We start from the raw sequence: 16,939 nt of genomic DNA, 5'->3' as shown, positions 1-16,939 counted from the left end.
TATCTGTTGTAAAAAAGGATACCTAGGTAGGCTCAAAAGCAGCAATGCACTACTGGGAATTAACTTATGTTTAGTGCCTGAACATATATGCCTCATGTCATTGGCTCACCCAATATGTTCAACTAGCGCTCAGTGGGATATTGATGCTCTTTCAATAAAGGATACAACGAGAATGAAGCACATTTGATAATATAAGTTATATATAGATATATATACATACACACACACATTAAAATGGGCGGAGCCATCTGAGGGGCGGGGCTAGTGCTCCCCCATCCTCAAAAGTCACCAGCCGCCACTGCTGACGCCATGTGGGCCAAGCTGTAGGCTGAGAGAAATTAAAAGGCTCAGGTGGGGTAAACTTCAACATCGTCATTAATCAGGAAACAGAAGGGCAGGGAAGTACTTCTGACACCATGTCATGAGATGCAGGACACAGCATAGAAGGTACAACGCTATTTTATTGCAGAGCATAGAAGTATACAGCTTGTACAACACATCTAACTTGGTAACTGCGACATAGACAATCAATCCCCTAAAAACCACGCCCCCATCTGGTGACGTCACTTCCCACTCTCATCACACCTACTTTAGATCATGAAGTGGGGGGGGGGTTAGGAGAGAGATACAGCGGTGCAGACAGAGATTGATTGATTTAATGGTCATAAATTGCTATTCCATTATTTAGCTGAATACAGTTACAGATGCAGAAATGTTTTGTACAAAATAGTGGATGTTGTGTAAATGCATACGTTAAAATACTGAATTGCAGACATCCCAACCTGCAAAAACTCATTTCAGGGAGGTGGCTTCTCCTGCTACTGCGCTGCCACCCCCCCTCCCAGTTATATATTGGACACCTTGAAACCCTAAATAAGATAGAGACTTATCATTAAAGTAGCTTCCCACTAAAGTCACATTAAAAAAAAAGTAGCCTTATTGCACAACCACATACAACAAACCTATTTTCCAGTGATCGTGCGCTTGTTGAATGCTTAAATATTATAGAATACGAAATTTAATTACGTGCAGTAAATAAAGTAGTATTTGTGTTTTATTTTATTAAAATCAGTGGGGGCTTTCTGGTTACTGATGCTTTGAGGGTTCTATAACGTCCCAGCAACTAAAGGCATTCCTTAAAGAAACACTTTTCCGATTTGGGCCACATTGGATGATGGTACTTGGAGTTTCAGGGAGATTGCATTCCATTTGCTGGCATCAGGGAGCCGCTATTACAATCAGGGAGACTCCCTGAACTTCAGGGAGAGTTGGGATGTCTGGAATTGGGCAGATGCATCTAATAAAATACGCTAAAATAAGAGATTACCTATAAATGCTATGAATGGAAAATAAATCAGAGGAAAAAAAATATTACAGCAAATGTAATTACTGCCCTTCCACCCTAAAAAATGTCATCCTTATTAATCCATGAAATCTACATTAACGCCCTCTTCATGCTTATAAAACAGAAGACTTTCCCATCAACTTAACACAGAACAGCTATTAGTACCTTACCCAGTAATCCCTTTCTGTAATATTTCAAGCACACAAAGAATACTGAATAATAATGATCAACCGCATCAATACACAAAAGGTAGTTGTTTTATAGTGACAATATAAGCTCATCAACCCTAATTCCGATGTTTTCATTTTAAATAAAAATGTAAAATATGTATCTTAATAATTGTAGGTGAATGCCACTAATTACAACCCCTGAATCTTTCACTCCCACATGCATATGAAAAACTACAATTATCTGTTATAAATCAAAAATCAGCCTCTAATAAGGATCCCAGCTTATCTCATAAAAAACACATACAAAGGTCATGCTGAGAGCTACAGAAGAAAAACAAACTCCTATTGGTTTGAGTCTCTCTCTAGCCCTTATGCAGCCTCAACTCTGACTCAGTCACTGTACCGTGTGATGATGACTGCAGTCACGTGACTGTTGTCAGCTGGTCTTTTAGAAGGATGGGATCTAGTCACCACCCCATATATATGCAGCTGCTGCGTACACAATTCAGTAGTAGTCAGAATGTATTGTAAGCTGTTTGTATTGGTGCTGGTATGCGCTGCTTTTTCAGCAGCTACTGCTAATACCGCACGCAGGGGTAAGGCGGTCGGAGCACCGATGAAAGCAAATGCGGATGACGATGATGTTCAAGAGGCGCTGACATTCGCTATGAGAGAGTTTAACAAAGGCAGCAATGATATGTATGTCAGCAAGGCGACCAGAGTGGTATCTGTGGAGAAGCAGGTATGCAAATAAAAACACAAAGTGTTATGTAAACGATTAGTAAGCTCATGGGTGTTACAGTTAAATAGAGTTGTTGTTTACCCCCAAAGCCAAATGTTTAGGATTATCATTATAAGTTGATGTCTCAGAAGTTCCTCTCCTTTGTCTCGCTGCGCACCAGTATTCAGTTAGGAGCACTCTGCCAGTGTCTCCTCTCTGTTGTGCTTCAGTAAACAACAAGCTCAAAGCCTCAGAGGAAATCTCTGTATATACATCATGACGATATCACTGGTGTAAAATGAAAAACACGCTAAATGTAGTAAATTTAAATTACTTGTGTGTTGAAATAAGTAACGGGTCTGGCGTTTTACATCAGCTTAGTGTTTAGTAGTTTAAACTTGCATAAACAATGCTATACATCAGTGATTTTCAACCGTGTGTATATATATATATATATACACACTGTATTTATTGTGCTGTGATGCCATGCCTCCTACAAACTATACGTGACCTATTGACATTCATTCACAAAAAATCATGATTGTCTGTGAATGAATGTCAATATGTCATGGCTGTAAATGGTGCCAGCCTGTCTGCCTGATGAACCTGTCACATACCTCCCTTCAAAATTTGAAAGAGGGACACCCCTGTACTGGGAGTAAAAAGCAAAATTAAAAAAGTCACACTGTTGTCAGACTGCCGCGGCACACCTGAGGATCTCTCACGGCACACTGGTTGAAAAACGCTGTTAAACATAAACTGATACTATATATACGCTTAACGCATGTACACTAACACATGAGCAAAAAGGCATCATGATATGGATCTTACCCCCTTTTCCTGTAATCCTTTTTCCAAGCCTGCCTTACATGTTGTGTCTTTATTGTATTTATAGATCTTCACTATATTTTTATTTTTTTGTATTTTGTTTTGGTGTTATTTATAATCTAGGGGTCAAGTAGCTCATACTGGCTTCTGATTATTATTTTTTATTATGGCTATTAGAGTGAAATCCATGTGCCCATAACCTTACCTCACCCTGGTTAGCCCGCCCCATATTCAAAATTTTAACAAACGATCATTCCATTTGTTAGATCAACTGTTTTTTTTTTTTTCTCGTTAGATCTACTCTAAAATATGAAATATTAACAATCTTTTTCAGGGGGGTCTAACCCATAGCCAGTCCCCCTCAACCAAAATGTTATTATGATAGCTCTAGGTTAGATCGGGTTTGATTAGCCAAAAGTTTTGTTTTATCTAGTCTAATTACTGAGAGATTGCATTTTTAATGAGGGGGGCTAGCCCCCCCCCTCAAATGAAATCTGGACAAACTTTTATTGATTTTGATAGATATACGTTGGATCTATCATGCAAGGGGTGGTATTCACAATCCTATTTTGTGTGCGGGGGAGGGGTGATCACTGGTTAGCCCCCCTCAACTGAAATCTGGATCAAATTTTTTGATTTTGATAGATATATGTTAAATCAACAGGTTTTTTTCCGTTAGATCTATAACACAAGAGGCGGTATTCACAATCTGAGTTTGATAGATATGTGTTAGATCAGGTTAGGTTGAGTCCCATTGGATAAAATAATAATAATAAAAAAAATAGGGACACATTGGGGGGGTCTAGTCCATGATTATAATTATTATTGCAGAATTTAAATTCAAATAGTTTAATTTTTTTTAAATGAATGGTTATTTATTTTATCTAGGCGTGTCTCTTTAATCTTTATATGCTGTTTTATGAGCCAAGAGTAAAGAAAAAAACAAGCATACAAATCTGTTTCTTTAAAGAAATGAGCATTTTAAAATTAAAACCTTTTTAAATATTTTAATTTTTCACTTTCTATAGATTTCCCTTTCTATCATTTAGCATGCATTTCCATAAAAAAGGCTAAACCAGGGTCAGACTGACATACTGAGAGATTACCCGGTAGGGTGTCAGCTGCTGTGGCCAGATTCACAAGCCTTTTAAAAAAAATGTTTCTATTTCTCATGCTGCACACAGCCCATGAGTCCTCCGGTGTCGCTGCACAATAATTCTGTCCCCAGTGGTTGCATGCAGGAGAGCACGCCTATGCACAGACCTGTCAGTGCTCCTGCACGCACTGGGTACATTTGGCCTGTGGGGGGCGTTATTATAACTCTGCACAAGACCAAGAGACATTCAGCAATGACCTTCAGCCACTCTCCCCAAAACCATAGTGTCCCTCTTTGGACATATTACATGTCTCCCAACATTTCCTAAGTATTCATCACCATATGAGTGTGACAGGGTTGGGGTGAATGTGACTTGGGTAGAGAAGGGAGTGTGACAGGGTTGGGGTGAATGTGACTTGGGTAGAGAAGGGAGTGTGACAGGGCGAGGGGAGGTAAGTGTGACAGGATTTGGAGAGTTAATGTGACAGCGTGAGTGTGGAAGAGTGTGACAGGTTTAAAGGCATTAATGTGATAGGGTAAGTGTGACAGGGTTGGGATTGAGTGTGGCATGGTTGGAGGAGGTAGTATGACAGGGGGAGGGGAGTGTGGCGGATTGGGGGGGTTTATGTGACAGGTTGAGTGTGGAATGGTTGGGGGGGGGGGGGTAGAGTGACCGGTTTGGAGGGGTTAATGCAGGGGTGCTCAAACATTTGGCCCTCCAGATGTTATGGACTGCATCTCCTATAATGCTCTTACAGCCATAATTCTTGCAAAGCATCATGGGAGATATAGTCCACAACATCTGGGGGGCCAAAGGTTGAGCACCCCTGGTTTAATGTGATAGGGTGAGTGTGGCAGGGTTGGGGGGAGGTGAGTGTGACAGGATTAGTGGGTTAATGTGATAAGGTGAGTGTGGCTGGGTGAAGGGGGTGTGTGTGACAGAGTGATCGACAGGGCCGGAGTGGAACCAAAAATAGGCCCAGGCATTTTAAGGCAAAGCAGCCCACCCCCATTTCTTATTTAACACTCACTTGTTCAGGATGATTGAAATGCTGTGCTATAGTGCAACTGTTTGCACCACAGTAGGGGACGGCGTTGCACAAGAATACTCTTGTGCAAAGTTAAATTTCACCTGGATATGAAGCCTGCAGAGATGGTAAATATCCCCCAATGTGTGACATCCAGCACTACAGAAATACACTCGTATTAACGCAGACCCCACATGCACGCACATTACACATGCACCCACTTAAGGCTGACACACTGCAAGGGATGTGGCGCAAGGCAAACCAGCTGCTTCGCATTGCTTCTGAAGTTCAAATATTTCATCTGATATGTCAGCTATGCGACCTCAGGCGGCTCCGCTTGCAGTGTGTCACACCCACTCATATGCAAACGCATCACACATACACCCACTAATATGCACGCACATCACACATACGCAAGCCTGTGATCACCCCTCCCAAGCACACAAACTAGGATTGTGAATACTGCATTTTGTGTGATAGATCTAACGTATATCTATCAAAATCAATTACATTTTGTTCAGATTTCAGTTGGTGGGGCTAGCCCCCTCCTAAAAAAAGCTATATCTCAGGAATTAGACTAGATCTAACAAAACTTTTGGCTGATCTAACGTGGAGCTATCATAATCAATAACATTTTGTCAAAATTTTTGTTGAGGGTGGGCTGGCTACGGGTTAGCCCCCCCTGAAAAAGATAAATATTTTAGAGTAGTTCTAACAAAAAAAAAAAAGTTGATCTAACAAATGGAATGATTGTTTTTTAAAATTTTGAATATGGGGTGAGGTCATAACTTTTGTCTGTGTGTCTTTTTGGCAGGAAGTGGGTAAAAGTCAGATCTTTGCTAGATCTATGTCTAATTTACTCCAACATGCACAAATCTACGTGTTTACCACGCAATCACATCCAGACACTTCTTGGTCCAAAGCTATTTCACAGAAAATTATCTTGATCCTGCCAGAACCTACACTTTTTACAGAAAAACAGCTGGATTTTGCCAGATCAATGTTTAATTTAGATGTACACCCAAACTTACATGTTTTCCACAAACGCATCCAGGCACTTCTGGATCCAACACTATTTTTACACAAAGAATTTCGCTCCTTCTAGAACCGGCTTTTTGTGTTTTACAGAAAAACAGCTGGATCCTACTGGATACATGTCTAATTTAAACATAACAATATTTTACACAAAATCATCAGGATCCTACCAGAACTGACTTTTTATTTTTGAATACAGAAAAATAGCCGGATCCATGTCTTTAGAGACACACACACACACACACACACCTTTTCCACAGAAACACACTGCTGAATCTTATGCTATAAAAACATCTGGATTCTTACAGATTCAACTCTATTAACCCCTTAACAACCAGGGCCGTACCTTTTACAACGCTGGTCGTTATGCCCTTAAGGACCAGCAACATACCCTGTATGTTGCTGCAGTCCTGGGCTTCTCTCTGCCGTGATCTTGCTCAAAATTGTGAGATTGTGCTATTTCTGCATGCCCCACAAGTGGGGCACTGCAGAAATAGATTTGCAGAGTTGCTGATGCTGAGAGGGCCACTCTGTGGCCCTCTCTACATCGGACAGCGGTGGTGCCAATCATTGGTGGGAGTTTAAGGAGGGAGGCGGGTGGGCAGCCCATCGCTGGAAGACGGGAGTGGGTGGGACCGCTATGCCATGCTACAGGGAAGCCGAAAAAAATATGTATACCTGCGTCATTGAGGAAGGTAGGGGCAATGAGGGGGGATACTATGTGGGATCTGTTGTCATAAATGGACCTGGGAGGGTGGTAGGGTATTGAGGGGGGGCAGCTACACTACAGAAAGAAAAAATATTTTAACTTTTTTGTAACTAATTTGCAGCAAACTGGGTACTGGCAGACTGCTGCCAGTACTTAAGATAGCGGCAAATAGGTAGAGGGGGGGAGGGCTAGAGAGCTGTTTGGGGGGGATCAGGGTTTGGGGGCTAAGGGGATCCAACACTGCAGAATATTTATACAAAAAAAGCCTTTTATTTGAATACAGACTTATTTTATTACAGACTTTCTGCCAGTACTTAAAATGGCGGTGACAATTGTGAGGTGGGGGAGGGAAGAGAGCTGTTTGAGAGGGGTCAGGGAGGGATCAGGGGGTGGGATGTGTCAGGTAGGTGGCTAATCTCTACACTAAAGCTAAAATGAACACAGCAAGATACCTTATTAACCCCTTCACTGCTGGGCATAATAAAAGTGTGGTGTGCAGCTCCATTTAGCTGCCTTCTAATTACCAAAAAGCAATGCCAAAGCTATATATGTCTGCTATTTCTTAACAAAGGGGATCCCAGAGAAGCATTTACAACCATTTGTGCCATGATTGCACAAGCTGTTTGTAAATAATTTCAGTGAGAAACCTAAAATTGTGAAAAAAAATTATGATTTTGTTTTTTAATTTGATCGCATTATGTATAGTTTTGATAGAAATAAAGCCATTTTTTTTTATATATTTACCTGTTTAAATGTAGTGATGGGAAAAATGCTGAAAATGCTGTCGTTTAACCCCTTAAGGACCAGGCATTTTAGACAAAAACTTCCCCAAAAGACCAAACAGCCGGATCCTGTCAGCTCCATATCTAATTTAAAAAGACACACAAATCAGTGTTTTCCATACAAACACATCCAGACATTGCTGGATCAACAATATTTTAGACAAAGAAATTTACGTTTTACCAGAACCAACTTTTTATTTTTTTCAGCATATTCAGAATATACTATTATATTTCAAGGCATGTGAGAATACCTCAGCAAAAACAAAACTTTTTTTTATTTATTAACCCCTTAATGACCGACGACGTACGCCATACGTCCTCAGAAAAAATACAGTTAACGCCTGAGGGCGTGCGTCGTCGGTCTGGAAAGCAGCTGGAAGCGATCCTGATCGCTTCCAGCTGCTTTCCGGTTATTGCAGTGATGCCTCGATATTGAGGCATCCTGCAATAACCATTTTTACCCCTCCGGTGCAGAGAGAGACACTCTGTGGCCCTCTCTGTACCGGACATCGATGTCCACATTCGTGGGCGGCCATCGATGGGTTCTGAGTCTGAGAGGGGGGCGGCTGGCGTGCACGGGGAGGGAGCGGGTGGGAACCGCTACACTACAGAAAAAAATAAATAAAAAAAATACATCTTTTATATTGTAAACTGTGCAATGGCAGACAGCTGCCAGTACCCAAGATGGCTCCCAAGACGGTAGAGGGGGGGGGTTAGAGAGTTGTTGGGGGGCTAAGGTGGGATCCTACACAGCAGCATATGTAAATATGCAAAGATAAAAGAATACCCTTTTTTTTTTTTTTTTTTTAATTTTTTTATTTTAGTACTGGCAGACTTTCTGCCAGTACTTAAGATGGAGGGGACAATTGTGGGGTGGGGGAGGTAAGATAGCTATTTGGGAGGGATCAGGGGGTGTGATGTGTCAGATGGGAGGCTGATCTCTACACTAAAGCTAAAATTAACCCTACAAGCTACCTAATTAACCCCATTCACTGCTAGCCATAATACACGTGATGCTTAGCGGCCTTCTAAATACCAAAAAAGCAACGCCAAAGCCATATATGTTTGCTATTTCTGAACAAAGGGGATCCCAGAGAAGCATTTACAACCATTTGTGTCATAATTGCACAAGATGTTTGTAAATGATTTCAGTGAGAAACCTAAAATTTGGAAAACATATATTTTTTTTATTTTTTATTATTTGATCACATTTGGCAGTGAAATGGTGGCATGAAATATACCAAAATGGACCTAGATCAATACTTTGGGTTGTTTACTACAATAAAGCTAAAATTACCCTAAAAAGCTCCCTGCATGCTCCCTAATTTAACCCCTTCACTGCTGGGCATAATAAAAGTGTGATGCGCAGTGGCATTTAGCGGCCTTCTAATTACCAAAAAGCAACGCCAAAGCCATGTCTGCTATTTCTGAACAAAGGGGATCCCAGAGAAAAATTTACAACCATTTATGCCATAATTGCACAAGCTGTTTGTAAATTTCAGTGAGTAACCTAAAAAGTTTGAAAAAGTGAACAATTTTTTTTTTTTTTTTTTTAAATTTGATCGCATTTGGTGGTGAAATGGTGGCATGAAATATACCAAAATGGGCCTAGATCAATACTTTGGGATGTCTTCTAAAAAAAGAATATATACATGTCAAGGGATATTCAGGGTTTCCTGAAAGATATCCGTGTTACAATGTAACTAGCGCTAATTTTGAAAAAAAAAGTGGTTTGGAAATGGCAAAGTGCTACTTGTATTTATGGCCCTATAACTTGCAAAGAACATGTAAACATTGGGTATTTCTAAACTCAGGACAAAATTTAGAAACTATTTATTTAGTAGGGTTGCACCGATATCATTTTTTTAAGACCGAGTACAAGTACCGATACTTGTTTTCAAATACTCGCCGATACCAATTACCGATACTTTTTTTTTTTTTTTTTTTTTATGTCATGTGACAGTTAAACAATTAGTCTGTATTGTGCTTGGTTAAGATTCCTTCTTTATAATTATGAAGGACTGTAACTTAAAAGACATTATGAAATAATAAAACAGTTTATTTGTCATAAACTTCACAGAACATGTTTATAAATAAAAAATATTACTATAAAATATATTAATAACAACAATAACAAATATAAAATCACAACCAACCAAAAGTGCAATATAGTAAAAATAGAACAGTGCACTGTTTAATCATGGGGAACAACACTATGGGCTAAATTACATTTGACTGGTAAGTTTTACCAATGCTATGCTAAAGTCTATGGAGTTGGAAATGTGAACAAAGCATTGATAAAGCTTAACAATCAAATGTATTTTAAATCTAGTCCTATAATTGCAGGATGAGTGCTCATTGGAATTAACTTAATTTTTGCCATGAGTACTCTTCCTGCAATTATATAAGCTAACCTATGGATGTTCCTCAGAGTACAGTATGTTTTGAACATCATTGTGCAAGATGAGAACTAGCAGTAAAAAGGCAATTTAGCAATTAGAATAATTTTTCAAAAGTTAGTGGCAAGTTCTTTTTAAGGAACAGAACAGAAGCCTCTCTGCATGTTCAGCTATAAGTCTGTTTTTGCTATCAGTAAGGAGGTTTTACTCTAAGTTGAACAGTCTTTCACTTTCCACACTACTACATGGGGCAGAAAGATATTTTTGGACCATTTTAGCCAGAGCTGGAAATCTCAGTTTATTAACTGACCGGTACTTCAGGGGTTTGTCTGAACGAGGTACAGTGATCTCTCCTACAATAATACAAATAACAGCAATTTGTATTGGCAGAACAGTAGTAAATATTTTTAGTTTAGTCTCCACTTCAGCTTAAAATGAAATGGGAACATGCAGTTTGAAAAAACGCCACAAGATAGCATATGGGTAGGAAGTGGAGGTATCGGTATAAGTATTGGTGCATTTGCACGAGTACAAGTACTCATGCAAATACTTGGTACCGATACTAGTATCGGTATCGGTGCATCCCTACTATTTAGCATGGGTGTTTTTTGGTGGTTGTAGATGTGTAACAGATTTTGGGGGGCAAAGTTAGAAAGTGTTTTTTTTTTTTTTTTTTTTTTTTTTTTTTTTTTAAGATTTTAGTAAATATTGAAACAGGCCAGGTGACCACTGTTACTGTGATCACCTTGCTAAACTGTCATCAAGGGTAGCCACATGTGAAATAGGGGCCCTACTGGGCTTTCGGGGTTAGAATATAGATAGGCAGAATTAAAAGCACACTTTAAAAAAAAAAAAAATATATATATATATATATATAATTTATTTATTTTTTAAGAGGGACTTGCCTACTAGAAAATAATCATTTGGGGTCTCTAGACCTAACAGACTTGTTTTTTATTTATTTTATATATAATGTCCTAGCCCCCATGTATTGTTTTTATATTTTTCTAAGACCACCGCCATTTGAAAGAGCAGGTGATACTATCAAATGAGGGGTCTTGTAAGTCTGTGGCTAGTGTTGTGGGCCGCATGTTTTGGGAACATCACCAGCACTCCTGTGTAATTCTGGGAGTGCCAATACTGCAGGGGAATTGACAATATGGTGCTGTGATCTCCCAATCATGAGGAGAATGGGTCATTATGCACTCAAGGCAGCATTTTGCATGATGACCCATTATCGTAATATGCAGGCAAGTGGATAAGAAACACATTTTTGTGCTGCTGTTGGCTTGTAGCACTACCTACTACTAAAACTTTGTTCAGCTTTAAGTTGCTGCCCTAATGACATTTCTCATAAAAATGGTGGACCATTTGAGTTTCAAACTAATTCTGGATGAAACAAAACAATTTTTCATGACAAGTGATATGAGTAATCTTAAACGGTTCTTTCTGGGCACTTAGTTGTGACTGACTAATTGTACTGTTAGCACCTGTGCATGCCTCTGCTATAAACAGTGTTACTTCCTGAGGTGAGAAAACGATGGAGTGGAAAAATGACCATAATGCAGTAACCAACTAGTTTAAAGGGACACTTTTTTTTTTTTTTTTTTTTTTTCTTTCTTTCATGATTCAGATAGAACATGCAACTTTCTACTTTACTCCTATTATCAATTTTTATTCGTTCTCTTGCTATCTTTATTTAAAAAGCAGGAATGTGATGTATTGGAGCAGGCCCATTTTTGGTTAAGAACCTGGGTTATGCTTGCTTATTGGTGGGTAAATGTAAGCCTCTAATAAGCAAGCGCTATCCATGGTGCTGAACCTAAAATGGGCTGGCTGCTAAGATATACATTCCTGCTTTTTAAATAAAGATAGCAAGAGAACGAAGAAAAATTGCTAATAGGAGTAAATTAGAAAGTTGCTTAAAATTTCATGCTCTATCTGAATCATGAATTAAATAATTGGGTTCAGTCTCCCTTTAAACAAAGGCTACAATAAGCCTCCAAAGGGGCTTGGAAAACGCAGATTTTAAAAATGTGTGTTGTTAAATCAAGGCATTGTCCCTTAGGGAAGTAGACTTTTTGTAATTGCAACACCTAAAACACCCCCAACCCTATAAAGCCTTAATCTATCCATGTATCTTAAAGGGACAGTAAACGCATTGTAATGAGATTTTTCTGCACTAAATGAACATATTGGGTAAGTGAACATTTTAGAGCGTTAAAGGGACAGTCTACTCCAGAATTTGTAATGTTTAAAAAAAAAAAAAAAAAAAAAAAAAAAAGTTTAGCTTTCCACAAAAAATGCCAAGAGAGCAAAGCAAATTTGATGATAAAAGTAAATTGAAAAGTTTGTTTGTTGCATGCCCTATCTGAGTTATGAAAGTTTAATTTTGACTAGACTATTCCTTTAACAGCTTGTTTGTGGCAATTTTTTTCCAATAGCCAAAACAGACTCCGCACTTGCCTTATTTGGGAAGGCAATCAAGACTTTCTTCAAGAAAATATGCAGCTGGCCATGGCATTTGTTAAGAAACATGATTTGTTATGCAGTTTTTATATTGTCTTTTAGCCAGTTATGGACAGATATGTGGCAGAGTTACTTGTGAAGCTTGCCATGTGCACTTCTAGTTGTTATGATTGGGGAAAACACACACTTTTTAGACAACAAGGGAAAGTAAACACCTTGTAATTACAAGACATTTCTTTCTGTTTTGCTGTAGAATGACGTAAGCCATGTCTAAACATTTTTTTTAAAACAAATTAACATCCTTATTACTGCCGGTTTTTTTCATAGCCAAACTCCTCCCACCATTTCCCTTATTTGGAGGAGCTTATGAGCCAATCTGTTTTTAGTCTACAGACAACAAGGCTAATGAATCATGCTAGTATAAAATGCATTTGTCTGCAGTTATTAGCTAAAGCCAATTAGGGAAAGATGTTAGAGGATTAATCTTGATAAGTTAGCAGGGTGCTTTTTAAGTTCTGTTAATTAGAAAATCCTCTTTTTTTATTGCAGTCTTAATGTGAACTATTTTTAAAGAAAAGGTAAAATGTTCTGGTGTTTTCCTACACTTACATTTTTTTAATTCTTGTACAAAATCTTGTTCTAATGTATGAATTTCACTCTTCTGTTTGTAGAAGGTCTCTGGAGATTTGGGCACATAAGTAGCAATAAGCAGGAACGCTGAGCTGAATTGAAAACATCTTGAAAAAAATCAAGTGTTAAATATGCAATGATGGGAATGCATCAATGATCAAACACTACTTTGTAGCTATGCAAACTTTCACTACTCGTATTACATCATGATTGGTTTGCGTAACAAGATCTGCTATATTTAGGAATGAGCACAGTAGCCTGTTCTATGGGATGGGGACCACTCAGGGTGTGCTTGCACTTCACAAACATTTTCTGTAGAAAAAGAACTAGTCCATACACACAACACGAGTGGCTATTCTCTGAGCAAGCTAATTGTCTAGCTAACCCTAGGTATACAGACTTAGGACTGTATGGGCCTCTTCATTGAAGGGCAGCACTTTCTCCCAGACACAGTAGGTAAGTGGAGCACGTAGCTGCTCTGTAACCAAACAGATCTAAACTGCTTATTTCTGGTTGAGAACGCAACGTTACGGTTATTAAAGGGGCAAAAACAACAACCTTTTTTTTCATGATTCAGAGCATGCAATTTTAAACCACTTTCAATTTTACTTCTTATGAGATTAGCTTCATTCTCTTTAACTTTTTTTTTTTTTTTTTTGTTCTCTTCAAATTCTAAAATGGATTTCTTTTTTTTCTCCCCCCCTTTATTGCAAGCTTGTTGCTGGAATTAACTATTTTATTGAAGTGGAAGTCGGGAGGACTACGTGTACTAAACCAACCAATAACATTGAAACATGTAACCTGCACGTTGAACCAAACTTAGCAAAGGTATTGTATACTGTCTGTTGAAAATGATTTAGGTTGGGATTTTTTTTTAGATTAACATCAAGCATTCCTGCTGTCCTTACCAATTCCTGTTTTGAGTAGATCACCCAAGTAGCCAGCTAAATCTCTGTTGTATGTGCAGAGCTATGCAACATTATCCTAGCGACACCTTCAAAAATGAAAGCGATGTCAGATTTAACACCCCAAAACTATACTTACCTACTGCTCCTATCAGCCTTTTCTGATTCTGTTTCTCCCCCCCCCCCCCCCCCCCCCCAGTCTAATCACAGCGTACCAGATCGCCATTGAACTAAAAATAGTACACTCCTGTGCTGGGTAAAGCAGCTTACAGCTGCAGCAGCGCGCTATATTTAGTTCAATGCCATGGTCGGACGCACTGTGATTACACTGCACACCCGTGAGGCACTTTTGAGGAAAAAAACGGAAGAGGCTGGCGAGGAGTGGAAGGTAAGTATTCCTTTTTTTTGGGGGGGGGGGGGGGGGGGGTTAAAACTCTCAAATCTTGAGTTTTTGAAGGTTTTGCTAGGATAATGCTACATAATTTTGCACACATGATTTTAATGTTTACTGTCCCTTTAAGCTACATTATTTCTAAATCACTTTATTTTTAAGTACCTTGGCATAGCAAAGTACTTTCAGTGATACTCGTTTTCACAAAACCTAACCTTTCCTCAGCAATATTCCTTTAGAGTTGAGATGTTTATATCAACATGGCAGCACTCATTACATTCTGGAATGTAAAACTTTACACATTTTATGTATTCATTATTTAAAAATAAATCTTACATATTCTCATACTAACTTTTCTTTTTAATACTTTGTTTTTAGTGGGGGGGGGGGGTTTATATACTTTAATTGATTTTAATCTAATTTGAATAGATCAAAATATTGTATTTCCTACACCTACCACCCAAATGCTTTCCTTAAAGGGACATGAAACCCCAAAATGTTTTTTCGTGATTCAGAGAGGATACAATTTTAAACAACTTTCTAATTTACTTCTATTATATATTTTGCTTCATTCTTTATGTATCCTTTGAAGAAATAGCGATTCACATGGGTGAGCCAATAATACAAGGCTGCTAAATGCAGCCACCAATCAGCAGCTTCTGAGCCTATTTAGATATGCTTTTCAACAAAGCATATCAAGAGAATGAAGCAAATTAGTAAATGGGAAACTTCTTTTTATTAAGAGACTGAATTTACTCTGCTGGTCCTTATTGGATGGCTTTTAATTTTCTGCATTTTTTTTTTTTTTTTTTTTTTTAATTTTGCTGTCATTTTATGTACTGACACATTTGTATTATTTGTGGCGCTACCAAAAAATCTTTCTTTAAATTGGAAACTTGTGTAAAATTTTATTCTTGTAATCATGAAAGAAATTGGGTTTCATACCCCTTTTAATGTAGAACACCAGTAATCGGGTGCAACTGTCTCTAATGATCCAGTATAGAGATACAGCCTCACATTCATAGCTTCTTTACTGACACCCTTACACATTATGCTACCTATCTTGCAAACCTCATTTGCTCACTGACTCCACATTTTTGTTTCTGTAATGTTCCCTGTTTAATTACTCTTTTAGTTCACCCTGCCTTATATCACACTTATTTCCTTTCTCCCTTACCTTCTGTGTCCATTCCCTCTCCTTTAGATTGTAAGCTTGAGAGCCACCCAACCTGTAGGCCACTTTGTATGCAAGTGATCTACTACGGATTGTGCTCAAGAGCAAAGCATTACTCTCCTTTTTGTATAATTTAATTAACTCAAATACACTTTTTATGCACCCTTACAAATGTATCGTACCCTTATAGCACTTGTATTTGTATGTAATGCATCCCACTAATGTTATGAACTATGTATAGCGCTGTGTAATCTGTTGGATGGATATACATCTCCGATAATGATAATACTTCTAACTTTTTGTTTTTTCTCTTTTTAGAGCATCCATTGTTCTTTTACGGTTTACATTATTCCTTGGAAGGGAATATCTAAGTTGTCTAAAAATGAATGCCACTAAAGAAACATCAAATCAACGGTTCAGTCTTTTTAGAATATTGCAATATCATCAAAATATTCTAGGCTTTTTAATTGCTTTATTTTTTACATTTATGGTTTGAATCTATTAATAATGTATTATCTGTAACACCACTCATTACAGCAAATAAAATTTTAACAAATATTCAAAAGCTATAATATATAAACTGCTTTTCTCCACTATTCTTTGACTTCAGTTTGATAGTGGTAAATCCATACACCTTTTTTGGCTTAAATAATATTGTGAGCTCACTTTTTTTTTTTTTATTTATTTATTTTTTTTCTCTGTTTTAAAGCTCGGACTTGCATTTCTTTGGTTTTGTTCAGTTACATTTGATTTGTAACAGTTGATCAGAAGGAGTTGGTCAAACTAACAGTGAGGTTAAAAAACAAAACTGGAGGACAGTGCAAATAAATGGTATCTAAAATGTAATATTACCAAGAGCAAAAATATGCATGTAGGATTCAAAAACCCAAAAGCTAATTATAGTCTCAATGGTACATTGCTGACTGTAACTAAAGAGGAGCGGGACTTGGAAATGTATGAGTGCGGCCAGTTCTCAAGTCAAATACTTGGTTGCATTTGGAGAGGTATTAGTAGCAGAAATAGGAGGGTCATTGGGCGTCATCTGGAATATTTTGTAAAGATGTGGAGACCATATCTCCAGAAGGCTATAAATAAACTAGAAACTCACCAAAGGAGGCCTGGTAAAATACATGGTCTGTAATACAAAACCTACAAAGACACATATTTAAAAAAAAAAAAAAAAATCTAAATGTAGTTAAGGAGAGAAAGGGAAAGTGCCATGATAGAAACATTCAAATGTATGAAGGGACTTCTTTA

General features: G+C 38.1%; 1 protein-coding gene across 1 annotated transcript; it reads left to right on the top strand.

Annotated features, from left to right (window-relative positions):
• Window positions 1-1,958: 1,958 nt before the first annotated feature.
• LOC128656576 (cystatin) lies at window positions 1,959-16,262 on the top strand. Its single transcript, XM_053710556.1, has 3 exons — window positions 1,959-2,257; window positions 13,927-14,040; window positions 16,001-16,262. Exons 1-3 carry the CDS (start codon window positions 2,036-2,038, stop codon window positions 16,076-16,078), a joined length of 414 nt encoding a protein of 137 aa, XP_053566531.1. The 5' UTR covers window positions 1,959-2,035; the 3' UTR covers window positions 16,079-16,262.
• The last annotated feature ends 677 nt before the right edge of the window (window positions 16,263-16,939 follow it).

Source organism: Bombina bombina, chromosome 4 (assembly GCF_027579735.1).
Source record: "Bombina bombina isolate aBomBom1 chromosome 4, aBomBom1.pri, whole genome shotgun sequence".
NCBI classification, from domain to species: domain Eukaryota; kingdom Metazoa; phylum Chordata; class Amphibia; order Anura; family Bombinatoridae; genus Bombina; species Bombina bombina.
This window is presented reverse-complemented; position numbering and strand designations above follow the sequence as displayed.